General features: G+C 33.9%; 1 protein-coding gene across 6 annotated transcripts in view; it reads right to left on the bottom strand.

The window, feature by feature from the left end:
* LOC126859136 (ras GTPase-activating protein raskol) overlaps positions 1 to 22670 on the bottom strand; it is a 291550-nt gene that overhangs the window by 164548 nt on the left and 104332 nt on the right. For 3 of the 6 annotated variants that reach the window (XM_050610131.1, XM_050610129.1, XM_050610128.1), the window contains exon 1: positions 19122 to 19368. The exons of the other annotated variants lie outside the window; for them this stretch is intronic. In XM_050610131.1, coding sequence (XP_050466088.1) covers positions 19122 to 19353 — 232 coding nt within the window. In that variant the 5' untranslated portion in view covers positions 19354 to 19368. Of the gene's footprint in view, positions 1 to 19121; positions 19369 to 22670 lie in introns of those variants that run through there. 6 annotated transcript variants of the gene reach the window in all.

The raw sequence follows: 22670 nt of genomic DNA on the forward strand, positions 1-22670 counted from the left end.
CTCGTAAGGATAATAGACCGGCGGGCAATTACCCTCGCGAGAGATATGGAACGCAGCAATTGTTGGTAAATGGCCAATTCAATGTGTATCCTCCCACGAATAGATATATCGATTGCTTTTCCATAATTGCATCGCGTTGAATTGCAATTATGGTTTACAAAATAACATATATTAGAAAATACGTAATATTATACAGCTATCTCGCGCGTTGCAAATTGAAAAAATGCGCGAAATGGCATAATAATCCACAGACGTTTGCACAGTCGTTTCCATCGTCGAAACAGAAGAAAAAGATCGTGAAAAAGAACCTGAGATTAGCTAATATAATTTTAACTGGCAAAACTATTTTTTAGTTTTAAAAAATGTAGAAAGTAAGTAAAAAAGGCATTTCAGTTTTCAATTTTCAACATTTAATTAAAGTATATTTTTAAAATTAATATATAAATATTAATTTCTAATTTTTAATTAATTAATTAATTATTTTAATTTTTTATTAACCAATTTTCTAAATTAATATATAATATACAATTTAAAATTTTAAGTAAAGTTCAATGAAAATTTGAGGCGGAATAAAGTTTTGTTTTCTATTTGCCGAAACTTGACTCACCCTTCAGTTTTCAATTGTATACAAATCAAAAATGATGGATGACTCAAGATATCGAAGCAACTACCATTTCGCCAGGTTTATCTTTCAAAGTATCTATATTTTACTTACTACTACATCCTGACTATGATTTATGACGAACGTATAATTGTCCAAGATTTATGCATAGACGCGTAACAACATTATCGCGAAACACATTTCTGCCGAGATTTCTGCGCTATGGAAGCATGAATGCATTCTATTTAGGAAGTAATAAGCGAAACATGTTTCTGGTAGCTCAGAGGGAAATGAATTCCATCATTAGAAAATTGTCGCTATCGTTTTGTATACGCGCTACACGGCCGATACTTATACGTATACATTATTTAAGAGACTTTCTGAGTCATGATTGCCGATGCAAGTGATATGCACACCGTACACAGGCGCAATATACATTTTACAGAGCACGCATACGTATGTAACTCTCACAGCGTGAGAATTATAGAATAATTTCAGGAGGAACAATATGTTTTTGCAATTTTTTTCATACATTCATTCGCGGAAAATATTGACTACGGAAACATGACTGCAATCAGAGACATCCTCGCGGACAAAGCGTCCGGATGTGATGATTTTAGTCGGTATTGTTTGACGATTGGCAACGTATTGTGTTTTACGAGAATGTAGAAGCGAACGAAAAAAAGGTAAAGAAATGAAAGGCAAAAAAAAAAACGAAGAGAGATTGGAGTTCAAAGTGATGAATTTAACAAACTTTTTTAATTCTACGATGTGCTACGAAAAATAAAAAAATTACTCAATATGTAGCTAAAATAATTTAAAATTAAAAAAAAAATTTTTCATTTTTACAAAAGGGTTCTATAAACATATCCTACGATCTAAATACAAGTTAGTATAATATTTAATATTTATAATAGAATTAAGAGAAAAATTATTCTAGATTGTTTTTATATAATTATAGTATTTTCTATCTACTTCAATCTACTTTATGTTTCGTTTTATAATTTCATTTTTATTAGTACATATAATTGCATAGGTTATTCAAACGTCGATTTCTCGTATCTCAATTAGATATAACTAAAAAAGAATATTTAATGACTATTAAATGTGCGCCGCAACAACGTGTTGCCGATAGCAAATGTCGATTTGTTGACCGTCGAGTTTTGTGAAATTGTCCATCCAACAAAATCACGGTGCTTACGCGAACTGCGAAGATTACAAGCACGAGAGTACGTTTAAACAGCGTCGTGCAAACGAACGGTTCGCAGAAATAAGATGAGGAGAACGCCGGCTTACACTTACATTAGACCAGACCGCTAATAGCGGTAAACACAATGAACAGAGACGAAGGATGAAAATCTGACGAAACGACAACGATAGTAACCGTGTGTGCAGAGTAGTCGGCATGTGTTTCTTACAGCAACGTAAGATGGCACATGTTGACAATCTTATGATCTATTACGCACTGCCACGTATTCTTTATTGCGTTTTATTTCTGATCATTTTTAATGACGTACGCGCAAGTCATACCGATATATAATTGCTATTCGATGATTGGCATTTCCTGTACCACATTGTATACTTCAATTCGCACCACGCCGTCCAACGGGGTATCAGCGATCTGGCGTATAAGTATAGATGTCTGATGTGGCTGAGAGAAAGCCGTGCGACTGACGAGCAATGCCGCTGTTGATACCGTTGACTGCTGCGGCACACTACCGTTTACACGGATAGGTGTTAATTGCAATCAACCGCAAGATGCATTATGCGATAGAATAATAATGCTAGGAGATTATTATTGTTATCTGATTAAAAGATATTAACTTTTAGTATAGTAACTTTTTATCCTTATCGAAAAGATTATAGAAACAAACAATATAATTTTTTTTTTAATTTAATTGCAAATAGTTAATTTTGATTAAATTATATCGAATGTTCCTTTTTCTACAAGCTCACAAAGATCATATTTATCGCAATGTTCTCTTCTTCAAAATTCTAAATTTTTTAAAAAATTTTATTTTTGTAATATTTTTGACTACAGATCTCGTTGAAGAATTTTTCGATACCTTTTTTTATTTCGATAAAAAACCTAGAAGAAAAGAGCTTCTAATACATAAATCGAATAGCAGTGACGTACATACTGCATTTCTCTCAATGCCACTGTCATCTTACTTTACTACTCCGAGTCTGTGATTCCGCGAATATTGAAAAATATATATATCGCAGCGAAAAAGCTACCCCTACTCCCGCGGGTACCATCGCAAAAAGTTCCTAAATGATTAGTCTCGCTTGGCACTAAATTTTTCGTTACTTCCCACCGCCGCGCTTTTTCCATAATGGACGCCGCCGTCCCATATTCCGCACGAGATATCGCATTACTTTTATAACCGACGAAATTGTTCACCCTGCCTCCGAGCACTCGCGGCACTTTACGGTTCTCGCGAAACTTTCGTACGAATCGCCTCCTTCTATTTTTTCCTCCGAACATATTCCTCGGTAAAGCTCTGCACACAGTTAGTTTTTTCCAGTATGCATTCATTTTTTTTCAATGAATTGTGGAAAAAAGTTTGAACAAAACGCTATAATCAATGTTTGAAACAACTGTACTTATGCTAATAGTTAGCAGGTTATGCCGAAACAGTTTTCAATGCTGTACACACTGTAAAAAAATTCAGTAAATTTACACAAATAATAAGTGTAAAAATTACACGATTAGTCCTGTAAATATAAACAATCGTGTAATTTTACAGAAATTTAGTAATTCTACAAAAATTATGTAAATTTGTCTTTTATTGTGTAAATATATCTAATTTACATGGAAAATTACATAAATAATAGAATATTTTAAATATTTTATGTAATTTTATCCTAATTTTTGGGTAATATTACATAATATGACGCGCCGTATTCGAGCAATACATAGAATTTATTGTTGTGTAATATTACAAAAAAATTTGGATAATCACATAAAATATTTAAATTTATTTTACTTGCAGACTGAAAATTTACAAACGCATGGAAATTTACAACTATTATAGTGGGTCTCAAAATTACCCACTATCATCGGTGTAATTTTACACAAAATTTTTTTACAGTGCATTTACATGTACATATATGTATCTTGGACAGAAAATTTTATTTTAATCAGTGAGAAAATGTGCAATTGATAATTATAATTTTAATAAAATTTATTAATGGGATATATTTTATTAAAATTATAATATAATTCAATCAATTGCACATAAATTCGACATTAAAATAAATTTTTTGCCCAACATATATAGTTTATATTATTTCTATTATATTTTTTTCTTCGTATTCATCTCCAAGTTATTCAATACATTGTGTTATTCAATACTTTTTTTAAGATAAAAGTATTGATCAAGACGCGCACTTTCTTTGCTTTTCATGAAGTTAACAGAAAACTGAAGCTAACAGAACTCACTTCGCTTGATATTCCTGCTTGCTTCTGGAAAATAGAAACGTCGAATGTCAAGTTTCGAATATATCAATTCTTCGATATTTCTGTTATCAGAACTTTTCAAACTTCCCGCTGTGAAGAAAGGCAACAAAGTAAAAAATTTTACAACGTTACATTTTTATTTACCAAAATTTTTATGTGTCAAAAATTTCACACAAATATTATACACAAAAATCATTACTATAATTATTTATGACGATAGAAATACGCGATCAATGAAGATACGCAGGATGCATTTTACTGAATTTATAGCATTGAAAACTAAAAGTCAAATTATATTGGAATCAAAAATTCTTTCGTTTTCATAACTACACGCAAAGTGTATGCATCCAGATATATTTTTTCTATGCGTGTCCTCGACATTCTTATGAATGCACGCATGCTAATATGCGGCGCATATACAGGGTGTCCGATAATTCGCGGATTACCCTTTAAGGGAAGGTAGAGGGTGTTATTCTGAATAGAAAAGTCCCGTACCATTTTGTGATTTTCTCAATATTTAAGAAAATATTAATTTTAAAAGATCAGCCAACGAAGTGCCGCGAAAAGCTCGTGGCGCGAAAATGCCTCCCACAAAAAATACACACATAATGAAAAGATCACATACATAAAACGGAGCGCGCATTATGTGTGTATTTCTTTTGGTTGTCATAGCGAAGCATGCTCGCAAACTGCTCCTCCCATTGCTTCGCCGCGGACCGAGTATCAATTGACAGTGGGAGGAGGCATTTTCGCGCCACGAGCTTTTCGCGGCACTTCGTTGGCTGATCTTTTAAAATTAATATTTTCTTAAATATTGAGAAAATCACAAAATGGTACGGGACTTTTCTATTCAGAATAACACCCTCTACCTTCCCTTAAAGGGTAATCCGCGAATTATCGGACACCCTGTATATGGCTCACAATGAACAATGTTACACCGATAAAAGACGATTCAAAGGCCCGTCACTTACGATGACGATTAGAATTTAAGTCCGGTGACGAAAGCTTCTTATCGGCGGTTAATCGATCCCATACACTCGCCCCGCGCGTCCTTGAAACTTCGAACAATCGATGGATGTATTGCATTGATTCAGCGAGACAGACGAGCACGATGAACGCAACAAAAAGCTTTGTAATCGCGTAATTCGAGAGATTTAGCTAAATGTATTTTTTAAATTAATCCTCAATATATTAAATCAATTTTGCATATTACGATATTAATCGATATCCATCAAATTTCATATGCAAAATAAAAAAATCAGTTATGTACAATTGAAATTTTCATACATATATGAAAGAGCAGTCATTAATATAAATTAATTTTAAATTTAATTAATTTTAAATTATTTAATTTTAAATTGTAAAAAAATAAATAGAAAATAAATATAAAGATAATTTAATTTAGTTTAAAATATTTTTTTTTAAGATACATAAATTTATAAAATTAATATTAAATATGTGAGACATACATAGAAACATAATTATTAAAAAAATATTTTATAAACTACTGCTAATACTCTCGAATTTTAATTGAATTATCCTGTAAATGTATAACAATATTTACTAGAATTAATTAATAGCAAATTAATTGAAGCACTTGAAATTTATGCAAATCGATAGAAATTATAATAGCGATTAATGATTTGCTCTTAATGATTCAGTATCATAATCCAAGTATATAATTATGTAATATTGCATAAAATGTTGTGTGTTGATTAAGATATTAATTAGCAATTGATTGTTAGCTATTGTTACTGAATTTACGAAATTGTAATACATTATTTTACATCCAAACTTGAGACGTTTAAATTATAGCATATGTTTTGACAAAGTTAAGTATAAAAAAAATTAGTGTCAGAAAAATTTTCGACACGTTGCGTCGTTCGATACGTTATTTCATAGCATTCGTTCTACACGAGAGTTCGATTTCATAGTGACATGAAATCATATTGTACCAAGTTTCTCACGGAAATGATGACGTCGTCGACATCGATGGTGACTGCGGATGCTGTAGAAGTTTCGTGAAAGTTTAAAGTACACAGTTCTCGCGAAGCAAAATTGTATATATCGAAAAGAGAAGAACTAGACGAAAATAACGAAATTCGTGAAACATCAGGTAACCGAGCGACGAAAAAAGAAGGATGAGAAGAAACCAAGAATGTAACATATCTAAAAATAGAATTAAAAATTAATATAGAAGAAGCAGCTGGCAATGAGAAACATCTAGCGCTTTATCGGACGATAAACAGCTTTCTATAGATTTTCTGTATAACAGATGTAAGATTTTTCTTATATTATTATTTTGCATTAATAATATAGATAAGACTCCATATTTTTGAGAAAAAAAAACTATATTTCTTAAGTAAGCAATATAATTGAATTCTATAATATAATATTATTTAGAAAGCACAGTTTCTTATAATAAAAACGATATATTTTTTTTGCTTTCTAAAATGAAAACAATTTTTTGGAAATATATTCTTTTTTTAAATTATTAATTCTCTCTTTATCTCTTTCTCACATACATTTTATGTATGAAATATATGTTAAGCAATGTTGACTCGCGCCAGACGAAAAATGATTTTCTCGAGTCGACATATGACAAGAAATTTTCTACGAAGTTTTCTGGTCGAGGTTCGTTGAACAGAATAACGTTATAATATCTCGTCGTAATGTATTCAAATATATTTATGGCAGCCATAAATGCGAACATTGCGAAATAATATTTATACACTGATACATGTGGAGTGTAGTCGCCGAATCGAACTCGGAGGTACGACTTTGTACCCGGGATCTTTTATTCATTTTTCTATCGATAAATGATAATGGCATCGTCGTAAAATCAATATATAACGTTACGTAGCTGTTTTATCTTTTTGTTTTGGAAACTGACTCGTAAAATCAATATGACGACGTCGTAGTCTTTTATGTTTTATTGTAACCGAAAGACACGAGTTTATTCTACAATGAAGTTACGATAATGCATTATCGATAGACGACCAGATTTTTTTTTGCAAATTCTTTACGGTCTAAACTTTTGGTAAAGTACCATATCGTAAATATCACAATTGTTGAAAAAATCTTATGTCATTTTTTGATGAAAAAAATTTTAATTATTTGTTTCTGATACTATGATGTATGAATATCTTTTATATATTCTTATATAATGTCTCAATATAATTATAATTATAATATTATAATATTATTATATATATATATATATATATATATATATATATATATATATATATCCTGCAAGTCTTAAGTTCTTGACATTCTTTTTCTATAAACGAGCTAACTGAACGTTTTTTTACGTCCGATTATTCATGTCTCATAACATAAATCTCATACATCAACATCATAAATGACACTTTACTAGCGAATCTCGTCGTTTTACAGTTACCTTCCGCGTGCGAGCGCTTGATCTTCGCGAATGTTATTTCGTTGCTTTGTCATGACGTTGTTTCCTCGCTAGAGCGCTATTTCCGCGTCAATCTCGCAAGGTCTTCGCATCTACATAATCAGTCAGCCACGTCAAATAATCAAATACCGAAGATCCCGAGAGAAATCGGGAACAAAATATTAGATATATGTGCACCCAGCATACGAGTCAACCATTCTTCCGCGGGAGGGCAAAAAAATGGAACGTCGTAATAAAATTGGAAATATTCCGCCATCGTCTATCCTCAGGACTTTTCTTTCTTCTCGCAGCACGTGCTGAATCTGTGCCGCTTCTTTACATTTTTCTCCGCCATTTTTATGCCGAATCACATATATGTGCGCGGCATTCCCGCAGGACTCCCCGCAATAAATTCCAATTTCTGCGTATTCTATTCCAATCCGTCTATTTTGAATGCGGTCGCGTCGTTTCCGACGTTCTCCGCTCTTTTTGGCAAAGAGATTAGACCCCCAGCGTCAAAAAATTCATACAAAAGCCATACAGAAGGAAAGCAAGCAGATGAAATTTTTCTAAATATAAAATAAAATAAAAGATAATATTATTCAATAACTATAATGCATATTTTCTCTCTGCCAAAACTATTGTACATATCTTACAAAAATAATAAATTTTTTCTCCGTGAAGATCTATTAGAGAAACGATAATAATTTACAATCTATTAAGTCTCATTTTAATTATTATGATGAATCGATTCTATTGCCACATAATTCTTAGTTTTCGCCTTCTTACCCTTTCTACTTATTATTTGTACAACTCATTATCCTTGGAAGCGTTTTATTTCCCAAGAGCAGAACAAATATCCCCGTCTCTACGTAGTTATATCTACCCAACGCGGAAAGTGTAAATCGCTTAATTTTGACCCTCTCACTCGTTCACTTAATATTCCATATCCGGCTAAAAGTTCGCTGCAGGCGTCTCGAGAGCGCGCACGTCTCTACGCTCGGTATTTGCACGGGAACGTAAAGACAGATGAGGGATGATGCTAGACGGAGACGCGGCAAGCATCCTCCTCCGTGCTCATCACCCTCTCGAGATGAAGCCACGTCCTCTCACGTGCAAGAGTTACGGAAGAGGCATGACATCCAGAGAGTCGCGCATGTTGCGACTGGCAAGTACTTGTGTATCAAATGGACCAAATTGAATCCGCCGAGTAAATTAAGAGAACGTCACGCGCGCCTTCATTACCCATTTAAGGGTCAAATTCAATCAAAGACAGATCGGACGCGTTGCTTTTTTGGCGACATGCGGTCTCGCTAATCGTATTTGCGTGATGCAATGATGAGAGCGTAAAAATGAGGGAAGAAACAACCGAGTCAGGTGTTAAAAGAGAAAGACAGAGAGAGAGAGAGAGAGAGAGAGAGAGAGAGAGAGAGTGCTTCGAAATGACGCGGGACCATGGATTGAAAAGCTCGAGAGAAAAACGAGGAGCGTCGAGGGGATGTCACATAAATAATTGTACAGTGCAAGGCTCAAATACTAAAAGATATGCGTTACGATATAATATTATTTGCACACTTTTATAATTTGTAATTTGCAGATTATGTTTGAAAATTTGTCAAGGATTCTCAACTGTCATCAAAAATAAACAAAAATCATTTACTAATATCTTAATAAAACTTGACTTGTAGCTGTTCGTAAAGTGTGCATATCACAATGTCAACCGGAACTCTTGTAGCGCGAGAATGTTAAGGGAAGACAAAGAGGCGACACATGAGAAAGTCTTGCAGCTTCTCCGGCTACCGGAAGTAGAACGCATCCTCTCTCCGTCGCGAGAGAACAGCCAAGACGAAGAGGCGTGAAGTCCATCTGTGCGCGCGCGCGCTTCTATCTCGAGCCGAGATTATTTCTGCGGTCCTCATTAGCCTCATGTCGGGCTCGGATAGTTCATTACTAGCGATCTTATCTGTGACCCGTTCTTTCGCAAAAAAACTCTTCCTCCCCTCCCCCCCCACCCCCGCCCCCCTCCTCCTCATTCTCTCTCACCGCTTCTCTTCGCAATCGTTATTATATACTATGTGCTCGCGTTCCAATTTTCCGCACTTCTCTTGCAAAAAAGTAAATTACGTCTATACGATATACTATCTTTTCACTGTTAATTGATAAGCACGATACACGCGAACAGGTAGGTATTGACGACGCGGCGAATTGTGAGGCCGCAGCAAAGCTGTATTATAGTCATTACGTCATTGGATCTACGCCAAGAGCGCATAACATGTAAATTGTTGCATGAGAATGAGGTTACAATGTGCATGTCGTTCAAGAAATCGATCCAATCTTATTTACATAGAGCGCAATCGACCATAACGTACGAAATCTATGAAAGCCGATCATGAATTGCCTTGCAGTTTACAAATTGATTTTTTAATCTTTCCGTTTTACCGCCAATCAATTTATTACTGTCAAAATTTTAAGTAATTTATATTGATCGAAGTAATAATCGGCGTGTTTAAAAAATAATTTTATGATATTACGCAATTATGTGTTACACATTCTATCATGTTATCGAAAGTTATAATTATTAAAGAAAGAACTATATATAAAAATTTATTTGAAAAATTTATTTATATGAAAATCATAATAAAATTAAATTTTTTTTTCCTACAAAAAAACTTCGAAATTTGTTCCGGATTCCTTATTTCAAAAAATAAATAAAAGTATTAGAAATCTTTTTACTTTAATTATAAATATGACTTTAAATTTAATTCTCAAGTAAAATTGCATATTAAATTTGATTTTAATATCTTTTACTGTTAATAATATTGTTAATAATACTGTTAATAAATTATTAATTACAATTCTATAAATACAATAGAATTATAGCTTTGATGCGCTGAATTGATAATTAAGATTTTTCTATAGGAATAATGACTCAATAGTGAGCAACGTGATACTTTTCAATAACATGCATTTATGAATGAATTGGTTTCCAGCTTTATTTGCTTAAGACCTTTCAAATAAATTATCGGTTCATCAGTCTGTAAACAGTGTCCATGCCAGACAGAGGCGAGCCAAGCAGACAGACTTCATCTGTCGCCTCGTACCACAGAAGTCGCTTCCAATAAAGGATCTTCTGAGTCGTTCACAAAGGTGTCTATCGCTCTCAAAAGGCTACCTTTTCTCCGATCATCTGCGTTTCATTTCTTCGATCCGTTTCTCCGAACGATTCGATATCAAATCGTCGTTACAATAGCAGTTGAAAAGATAGAAGAACGAGTGTTCCGTTTTATCAATCAGCATATCACGTATTATGTATAAAAAGTAAAGAAGTAAAAAAAGAAAAAAACCATGTGATATGTAATGTACCGTATAAAAAAATATTTATATCTAACTATTAATTTGTTTCAATTTTTATATATTTGTTAGAAATTCTTTAGCAAAATTTTTTTACAAATTGAGATTTCAAAAACTCTTTTCCATATTCTTTATTTTAAAATGTACCATCATAAGTAATTAATAATATAATAAGTATAATTAATAATATAGACAAAAATGTCTCGAAATAATCGAGTTATGAATAATCCATTTATTAAATGTGATCCTTTTAGGAATCAAAAGAATTTGCAATTTGAAGAGCGTTTGAACTCTGTCTTTATCTTTTAATTGTCTCTTTTAATCATCTCTAACAATATTAGTTGTACTTCCTTAAGCTCTCTTTGAGTTTACCTTAACTTTCATAACTTCCTTACTTCACGTAAAAATGAAAGTAAAACCGGAATTGACTCGACATACAGTGCTCCCTTTCTATCCGATCCCTTATCAAGAAACTTAATTCCACGCTGACTGCGCCGCGCCTTGAAATTCGTGGCAGACTAGAGGGAGAAATCGAGGAATACTAATTCCGTTAGTAAACTTCGGATGACTTCGCTTCTCTCTTGCCGTTTCGCATTTCGAGCCGACAAGCTGGCACAATCCCTTTAATTGTCAGTTCCAATTGTTGCGAATACTCGGAATGTACTCCATTACATCGTGCAGCCTTGAGAGTGCACACAAGCCAAACTTATTAAATCTAATTAGGTCAGCGGATCGTATTTATTAACTTTTATAAAAAATTGAAATGTAGAACGAACGAAGTGTCTCTGTCCGAACACATCAACGCGATCGTGAGTACGTGAGCATGGCATCACGATTTGCAAGTTAATCGTATGCGTGTGCAAGCGGTGTCAAACGGGAAACAGTGTCGTTATCGTATAACACCTGGCGATCAGTTAATTTAATTGCCTCTTAACCACGATTTCTATGCGGAAGAAATAATTTGATGATGTGTTCGAGAAAATTGTACTGTTGGTTTGTGCCTTAAAAAAGACTATAAATATAAAATAATATATATATATATATGTTTAAACGTTATAATATATATTCTCGGAGTTTATTTTAAGGTATTAATAATTTTTACATTTATAGTATTTTATATTTATAGTCTTTTTTAAGGTAAAAACCAACAGCGCAATTTTCTCGAACACGTCGTCAAATTATTTCTTCCGCATAGAAATCGTGGTTAAGAGACAATTAAATTAACCGATCGCCAGATGTTATACGATAACGACACTGTTTCCCGTTTGACACCGCTTGCACACGCATGCGATTAATTTGCAAATCGTGATGCCATGCTACTTGCCTACTGCAACCGACACGGTTTGTCAATGTGTACGCGAAACATCGTTCATATATATATATATATATATATTTTTTTTTTCCTGGAAAAATTAAATAAGGACAAATCATATTATAAAAATTACAATTCAAGAGTTTCATTGATATTATTCTATAAAATTTACAAACTAAAAAAGAAATATTTGACAAGAAGGATAAATTAATGTACGCTGATGTAAAGATCAAAATGTGTTCCAATATTTATATGAGTATTCAAGGATAATTATTTCCATTAATTTAACGTATTGATTAGCAGCAAAAACAAGGAAGAGGGTGTCTGCTACAGACGAGATTTGCTATCATGTTGCCAGCAGCCAGTCAAAACATCTGGTATAATCGGAATGTCGAACCCGAACAATTTCCTGGTTTTAATGAAACCGACGTCGACGAATGCGATGCGTTCATTTCGTATAATTTCTGTCGTGCCATGAATTCCCTTTTCAAACTATCCTACATTTTGCTCAAAATTCACATTCGTATTTACATTTAAGAAATAAAACAAGACTTCCGACAGAAATTATTTTGTTAAATTAGAGAGTAAAAAAACTTCTAAAACATAGTCAGTATAAGAATAATTTGGCGACTAAATTATTTTTTGTAAAAATTTGATTTTATATGTCTGTTGTATACCTCTTTTTTAAATTTAAACTTTTTAATGATTTTATATCTTAGCAGTTAAAATTCTCGTAAAATATAATGTAAAATAAAAATCGATCATTTTTGTAATTATTCGTGGAAATTACGAAATAATTAATTTTCAATTATTAAAACATTTTTCTTTGAGAATTTTCTTATAGCACAATAGAGGTGTTTGTCTGAATAGAACGAAGACAGCGCATTTAAGTAAACAAATAAAAAACTGCGAATTTTTTCTAATTGCGTGATCCGTACGACTGCGCCTGACACTTTCATTAAAAGAGAGAAATTCGTTGCATCTGCAATGATAAAACAGGTGAACAGGCTCTACTGCACCGCGGCAGCAATGAAAAGTTAAGTCAATCATGTATATAATAGAACGCGGAAATTTCTTGCTGCCAGTTGATTTATTGGACTTGCATGGTCAATTTTTATTTGTAAGCTTGCCGATGTGCTTCAGACAATAGTGATTCAATATTTCTATGTATGTTGATTTATTTTATAATGTAAAACATTTTTGTATAAATTGAATGTAATATAACTGTATAAATTTAATGGTATTTAATTAAAATAAAACAATAATTTATTTAAAAATTAACTCTTAAAGAATTAAGTATAAGTGTAAATACGCTTAAAAATTGATAAATATATATAATAAAAATGGAGCCACTGATCTATCACAACTTTAGAAATTTGAATATGCAAGTCACTGAATTAATTCAGCTGTGTTCAGATATATTGTTAAATCTCAGGTAATCTAGTATATCATAAAAAATCTAGTATAACGGATATCAAGAAAAAAAAGAGTAAAATCGTATTGATTCATAAATTTTTCAATAATATCTACCTTTTCGCAGTTCAATTTTCGTTTAAACTCTCTATAGTTGCGAAAGAGAAAGAGGATAACGTTATTCACGATCTTTAGTAGACCGTAAACGAGATCGATTCGATGAAGGAAATATTCAAGGTTACCGTAAAATATTTAAATTCTCTTTTTTGCTTCTAACTGTAATATAATTTATTTTTTATAAATAAAATACTAAAAATGTGATAATTTTAGATTATATTTCCAATACGCGCGCAAATTACTTATGTAATGTACAAAATTCTCGCTGCTGTTGGCAATCAGATCAAATCAGATCTGAATTTTTTCGCGATGATAAAAAATTTTTCGCGGAATGATGTATATCTCAATGCCACGGTCGATTGGTCAAGATACATCGATTGATTCGCATCGCGATAAGCATCGTATCGATATTTTTAATTGTCCGCATGAGCGATTCCATTGATGATCTCCTCATCGGATACCGATCCGACTTATAACAAGAAGCTCTCCGGCGCGGATATTTCACACAGAGATATGGCTCTCGCAATAACTCCAATACACATGCATCATGCGGAAACAGCCTACTCCAAGCTGGACTAATGGAATTGGTGCAGTCAGTCGGACGGCGCGACGTTCTCTCATTTATCCGGGCAGCCGCGCAAAACGACCTTTTTCTCAACTTTCCTCTCAATTTTAGACCACTACATTGAATTATAATAGAAAAAGTACAATTTCATCAAACTGTAAATACATAAAAGATTATGTAAAGGAGGCACGAAAAGTCGCAAGTACGCGGCAAAAATTAAATGCAACGGATATAAAATGGCGTTTACAACGAGATGAAAAATACTTTTCGAAAATTAAATAATTTTCAAAATTCTAGAAAAAATATATAAGTGTAACAGATATTTCCTTTCGTAAATATTTATTCCTTTATCAAGAGATTTCTAAAGTCCTAGATCTATTTATAATATAAACGTTTGAGTTTTTGCATAGATAAACATTATTTTAGTTAAGAGAAATTAAAAAGATTTTAATCTGTCTAAGAGAGTAAAATCTCAAAGTCTTTATTTTCGGAATAGATCATCAATCAATCAACAATTCATCAATCACACAAACATCAATTCAACTTTTAGATCTTCTAAATAATAATCCGTGCCCCCTCATAACATTTGTACTTCTCTCAGCTTTTCTGATATACCGTTCACCCGTAACGAATTGCCGCGCGTATCGAAGATACATGTTCATCTCTACTCTTCCGTATCGTTTCGCCAAACGCCCGTCGATCGTTCCTTAACAAAAGCCCCATAAATCCAGCGTCCGTCATGCTGAGAATATGAACTGGACAGGGTCGAGGAACAAATCGTAGGAAGCGACCGCTTAACGATTGCCTCGCATCGATACGTGACAGAGCAAGATCGCGCGGCGGGCACTTCCCACGTGAGAATCAGCCTCGAGTCAGTTTGCGAGCGAGCCTTCGTCGTCTTCCTTTCCGCTAGGCTAAACGCGCATGCGAAGATGCTGCGTAGAGGCAGGCAGGCACCCGGAGGACGACGTGCATGCCGCAACGTGTGTTTACGTCGACAAGAACAGCGGCAAGGCGCGATAGTGGACTCTCCTCACGCAGTCAGTTAGTGTAAGTGGGTAATGGAACGCATAGAGAGAAGAAAGCAGGACGGAAGACAGCCCGCGGTAGAAACGACCGCGCCGCATCGCGTTGCGACTCATTTACCTACATCGATTTATTGCAACGAGGATAGAGATTATATCTGCGAGCGGGATCTCTGCCGGCATTATATCCGCGCGCGGTGGATCACGATTTAATTGGTCTACGGCCGCGAATCGATCTCGTAACAGTTTCCCATCCCCTTGTCCCTCTTCCCTTCCACCTCCGTCCGATCGCCCACGGCGGAGCAGAAGAGCTCGAATCCTCGTCGCTCGACCTCCTCCGCTTCGTCTACGTTGCGTCTATACCACGCCACGCCGCCCAGAGCGACGATTTTCTGTTTAAGTGCGGCGAACACGCATCTAGGGCTTCGCTCTCGGGAAAAGATAGCGCGTTGTTAGATTAATAATCAGCAATTTGCGCACGCCGGAAAGAAACGGTGACGTCGCTCTTTGCTTATGAATCAGCTGTAAAGTGTGATGGATCGAATAATGGTAGAGCGAGCAATATCTACTATTGCATCTTGAGAAATAGACTAGATATGATAATGTCCCTCTTTCTTTTAATTAATATTTTTAGAAAAGTAGTTGTCAATAATTGTGATTATTTTTCTCTATTAAACATATCATAGTGCTTCGAAAACTTGAATTAATTTATTAATAATCTAAATGTTGGAAAATACATTTTTTATTATTATATACATTCATATTCATGCAACGCTTATTTTCATCTCTAGCCTTCAGCTTCGATATAGATTTCACGAATTGCGAGTTAACATTTCGCACCCATTCCCGTTGACGCACGACAGGGCGCGTTCACCCCGGCGTACCAGTTAATAATGCTATGCACCCAATTATCTTTATGACATGACGTCAAGGTGCATGTCATCCGGGGCGTCATAGTAAAATTCCCAACCAGGCAAAATCCCCAGAAAATCTTGACAGGTGGTTTCACTCGGCGGTCGGCAGCCGTCTAATCCGAATGTGAAAAGCGTTCGCACACGCGGCGAATGAAATGCGTTATATACTTCACTGAGCACGTGCATAAATATATGGCGTGAGAAAATGGAGATAATAAACGGGGCGAAGAATTATAAACATGAGAAAATACCAACTTTATAATGTCACGGTCATCAAATTTAATTCTGCGATATAAACGTAAACATACCAATAAAAATTCCAATAGTAATAGAAATTTCTATCGACGGAACTTTCTACCGTGAAACCAGTTATTTATCATATCATCACGTCACGTTCCAGAAAGAAATCACGTTTATATAAATTGCGAATATTTTGTGTAACACGTTGATATCAAACATATGACTTGAAATGATCATTTTAAGTTATGTGCAAGTAAATATTACAAAATTTTAAAGATATTAAAATGTGTGTAAAAAATTTTTCGTTGTAAAGGTATATACAAATAGTAATATTGCCAATTATTGTAGACAAAGAATATCGATTGATAAAAGAACATCGTAGTCTTTTTTCTTTTCATATAGATGAATTAATACTGTTATCTCAATAATGTTATACGCACCCACAATATGTGCGATTATCTTACTCAATTAAATTACATAATTATTTCTACGATATGTGGTATCGTAATGTGCGTATCCGGCGCGCGTCAAGGTAAATTTCTTACCGTGAAGATCCGAAGAAAATCTTGATGGGCGTTTCATCCCATCATTCTCACCCACGCAAAAAATAAAAAGCATTACATCGTTACGTCCATGTTAAAATACAAAAAATAGCGAATACGTGAGATAAAATTCTGTTCGTATTAAATAACGATATAATTTTAGTACTGCAATTTACCATTTCATTTTAGTATGTAACTATACTTATTATTATTTTATAATAATTACATTTTATTCAAAATTTTACAAAAATTATTAACAATTTAAAGTTTTATCATAGAGATATTATTGTAAAAGATAAAAATATATTGTGCCTGCGTGCGATAAATCTAATTGTTTTATAACTTTTTATACTAGATAAAATTTAATCACAATTTCTTTTCGAAAAAATTCATCAAAATACATATTTCAATAATAATAGACCATTATATATATATATATATATATATATATATATATATATATATCCACATTTTCAAATTATAAAATATATAAAAATATGAATATAAATATAAATAATCAAATATATTAAATAATATAAAGGTAGGAAAGATAAAATACCTTATCTATATATACATATTCGACAGTTAAGTCGCAGACAATAATTGTAAAATACTTGGTAAAATACTACACATTTTCCCACTGTGAATAACAGGAATAAAATATGTTTCATGTTTTTAAGACAAAAGCGCGGCGAAACGCGACTGTCTCTTCGCATAAACGAGATAATAGTATCGGCTTAATAATAATTCCGTATATAATACCTGCGTTATCCGGCTTGCTGCGATCTGCCTCGGTTAAATTACCCAATCGCCCTCCCCGGTGTGGCGTCAAGATGCATATCCGGCGTCAAGGTAAAGTCGCCTACCGAGTGTGTACACGCAAAAAAAGCTTGACGGCCGTTTAACTTCGCGGTCTGCGCCCACACGCGCAATTGCGCGGTTAAGGCGAATTTATACGGCTCATTCTCCGGATGATGCAAAATGCACGCGTTGGATAAACGAGCTCTTTTTCTAACGCATTGTGCCAAGTGCATTGCCCGACAAATTTTTATATAATTCAATCTAATGCAATTTTCGTAATTTTGTAAAAAGTTAAAATAAAGTTTAATTAATTATATGGATGCTGATAAAAGAATATAATTTCCATATACATGTATAGTATGTGTAGAAAATTATTTTAATTATAAATTATTCCATATTCTATATTATTTCTTACGCGAATCTGACGCGCGAAATAAAATCTTTCCTTCTGGAACGGGAAATAAATTTATTGTCTTTGTAGAAATAATTTGCTCTCTTTCGTGTCAGAGATTATCCAGAATCGTGGAAAGTGAATGGTATAAATTCACTTTAATTGTAATTCAATTTTAATCTTGGCCGAGATTAATTCACCACGGTAAATCACGGACGAGGATATCTCCTTTCGACGCGTGCGCGGGCTATTGTATGTTAATGGCAATTATGCGAAAGATAGCAATTGGCCTATGAACCATGAAATAATGATGCAAGTGCATCGCTCTTGCATCGTACACACGTTGCATATTAGCCAGACACGGGATCCTGACTCGAGCCCACTCGTGGTGGCGCCAAGATATCGCTTTTATACCTTATCTGGACACCGAGAGAGAGAGAGAGAGAGAGAGAACAAGGACACGTGTTAAGTACACGTTTAAATGACGGCCATCTTCTTAATCCTACACAAGGCGATATACGAGTTCACGGCGCCCGAGCAACGATATAAATCCTAAAAGATCGTTCGCATTTGTTACCTCAGCCGGAACAAATGTGATGCACGATACTTCTGCATCTATATCTTTCGTTTTTCCATCTTGACCTCTGAGAATTTTTCTACAAATTATTGATCCGGTGTTTAAAAAAAGACATCCTCTTAGAAAAAAATATCGATAAGATTTTTAATGTTTTAAGATTATGAAAATTATTCTTTTCCTTCGCGTAATAAAATAACATTGGTAATATTAATAAAAATAATAATAAAATAGAATAAATATATATTATGGTGACTTTTATCAATACAAGAGCAAAGAGAAAAGAAAATAGAGAGTCATCTCAATTTTCTTGAAATCATTTTACGCATCGTGACTCGTAATCGCTCCAGAGACCTGGCGAGATTTCTGAAGGAAGGCGAAGGGGGATATATATCGTGCAGGCACATCTTACCGCAGTAATGGACCAAAATGTGAAGAGTTCCAGCGTGGATGCGGCTGTCGCACCAGGAAGCGGCGTCGACCTGCGGCTCGAAGAGAGAGAGGTCGAGACCCTCCATGTCGCTCTCGCCGCAGGAATCGCTTAGGGGTTCGAAATTGCCCCCGTTGGCCCCCTCGTCCTCGTTCGCCAGTTCCTCGGAGAGGTTCCCGCCGCCACCTCCGCGGCATCGGGGCGTCAATGCCATTTTCAGGCCAACACTTCTCCCGCGCGAAAAACCGCAAAATCTTTTTCTCCGCCTTCGCCCCGCTGTCCGCTTAATAAGTCTCGCGATGCATGCACTCGGTGAAACGCCAAACTTTTCTCACGGAGATATATCTCATGTGCAGCATCAATTCCTCCACGGATTCTTCGCCTCTCTTTATCGTCGGAACTCGCGTCCCCGCACACCTTCGCGCACTGTGAGTCTCACTTTTTCATTTCATGGTAACTCGCATTCGCTCGTCTGAGGAGAATTGGTTTGAATCTTTCGCGTGTTGAAAACGATATTCTCCAATGTACGATATACAGAGCGCCCCACGTCTTCCACAAACTTGAATTCAATTTCTCTCTCACTGTGTGAAATATTTAATGTGAAAAATTTGATCCCAAAAATAATTTATATTAAATGATTTTTCATGTAAAAAAATCAAGTTTATCAGAAAGAATCTTGTCAAAAGTCAGATGCGCTGAAGAGGATAGAACAACCATGTGTAAAAAATTTCTCCAAATTGGAAATATCAAATGTTGGTTAAAATTAAAGTTTCTTGCACCGCGTTCATCCTTTTATTACGCTAATCCGCATTCTACCATTTTATCAAAATTAGCTATAATTCTTTGAAAGTCCAAAAGAACATTTTATACGTTAGCGCAATGTGAGGTATATGTACGATCATTCTTTTTCGATGTGGTATAAGTATCGGCGCTGTTTTTAATCAGGCGTTCGCTTCTAATAGCTTTCATAAATTAAGCCCACACGCCACACTAATAACCGTCATAATAATTTCCACCGACGCGCGCTGCCGATTTTTTCCATAAGTTACGCGTTCTACCATCCCAATTAGCCTCAACTTCTAATTACTTGCCGACTGAAAGTAAGAAGACGGAACAGGAATCAGATTTAAATTGATCGATTCAGCATATTACTAAACTGTCAACGCGGTGCGTTTAATGCGATGATTATCACGTTGCTTGAATATATTCAAACATGATAATCAATCTCTTTTTAATGGTATCAATTTGTCTTCATATTTCTTAAAGTCATGTATTATTACTTAGATTAAAATCTAAGATTGTTTAAAAACAAAAACAAAAAAAATTTCTTTTAAATAATTTCCATAATTTTTCTTCATTATTTGCTAACGCATTAAAACAAATGTATTTCAATAATATACTTTTTTACATAAAATATATAATTTCGTAAAAAAAGTATTATTAATAAAAGTCGAAAAAAATAATAAATTGATATAAAAAAAACAAGTTAATAAATTAACTTATTTATTATACTAATAATTAATTTATTAAAATTACATTAATGAAAAACTTGTGATCAAACTAAACATTAACTTTTTATTACAAGAAAGTTGATTTAATTTTATGACAAAATTTATCATGTAAAATAAAATAAAACAAAAGTTATACCTTTCCTTCATCAAATATTACTGCAATTTTAAAAGTAAATTTCGAATATAATTAATGTAATCTTATCAATATAAAAAATATATATGTAAAAAGAAAGGTGTTTTCTTAAATGTAACAATATTAGCAGTATGGAATTATGATGTACAAGTACGTGTAAAAATTAATTGAGAGTGACAGACACGACAGCTTCGAGCCCGTAATCTTCGATCTGGTTTACTTACATGAATTCATTGAGCATGACAAAGTCGTTCGTAAAGAGCCTACCGTGTCAAACTCGCGCGACACGCGCGAGAAGGAAAGCGGAGATTGTCGCGCGTTCTCTCGCTTTCACGGGCAAGCGGCCAGTTCGTGCCAACCTGTCATTATGAATCTTTCAAGTTCAAGATCACGATGAAAGAACTTTACTTTCTCATTATCGCCCGCTGATCGCAAGATCAACATATGTAGAAGAAAAAATTGGAATGCGCATTTTCAAGCGCAATTTCAATGAAATAACTTCTTTGTTATTTTTTTATTTCTCCATTTCTTAATTAATTAAAAATTTGATTTAATATTAATATATATATGCAATATTGTTTCTTATCCAAAATTTACAATATTCCTTGTATGAGTATGATTTGTTCTTTGACGATATTATATTCTAAATGTGAAAAGTAGTATAGAGCGAAACGTGAAAATAGATCGAGAGCGAAAGGGTTAAGCGAGAATGAGACATTAATTATCTCACGCGTGCTTCTCGTGCGCGAGCCAGATATAAATTATGACACCGGTGGTCCGCTATCTCTGCTATACCGATAAATTATTTACGCGTATTTACGCGACGCAAAAAAAAAAAAACATCCCGAGGGATTCTCGCGAAGATAAAAGCGAAAAAACCAGTTACGTGAAAAAAAGATGAAAATGTGTTGACGACACTGATAAAGAATTCGCATACCAATCAGCCAAATACCAACGTGTTTATATCCGACAAATACCTAATATGTAATCGTTAGTCATATACGAAGGAATATGATCCAGTCTGCAATTCTTTATACAAAGTCATTGACCTGTTTTCAAAAAGTGTTCGTGGCGATCAGGATGTTTCGGGAGATCGTTAAATTATTATGTCATGTAAAGTTTTTCGATGAAGAGAAAATATATTATTTTTTTTGTATCTTGAACAGATTGAATTTTAATTTTTTATAAAATTTTTCTTAAGAACGTTACATTTTTTGTTTAGAAGTTTCTTCTAGTGTTAGAAACTTCAAAATATTGCCACAACATAGAATTGGTATTAAAAATCACAAATTCTTTGCCTATTCTATATCATATAAAAAAATATCTATTTATTCTCGAGATATTTCTACAATTATTATATATAATTTAATTAATTTCAACAATTATATATATATATATATATATATATATATATATATATATCACTCCCATCATGGTTAATAAAAATAAAGTCATCAATGTGTTAAAAATTAGTTTATCAAAATTGTCACTAAATGAAAAAAAAAGAATCATCGATCAGTGAAAAAGTTTCCAATTCAAAAACTAAAGACACTTCGACGAATTCGATATTCAAATTCAAGTTTAGTTTGTTCATCAATCAATAACTAATTTATCTCGCGACGCTTAAATAGATCTTCTAAAGCTAGTATGTGCTAATATGGATAAAGAGGTAAAGAAGAGAAAAAAGTGTCCTACATATTGTTCCTATTTTTTGGATTGAATTTGCTTGGTGCAATCAGCCTCGAGCATTCTCTCCGTTCGCAGTTGATTATTGATCAGATGCAGTTTCCACAGATGTGCATGCCCCGAAATTTATCGCGTCTGTGCGTGTGATGACGAGGATCAAGATCACGGTTCGTTTCGCGGCGGATCGCGTCGAAGATCACG

Source organism: Cataglyphis hispanica, chromosome 2 (genome assembly GCF_021464435.1).
Source record: "Cataglyphis hispanica isolate Lineage 1 chromosome 2, ULB_Chis1_1.0, whole genome shotgun sequence".
Classification (NCBI taxonomy): domain Eukaryota; kingdom Metazoa; phylum Arthropoda; class Insecta; order Hymenoptera; family Formicidae; genus Cataglyphis; species Cataglyphis hispanica.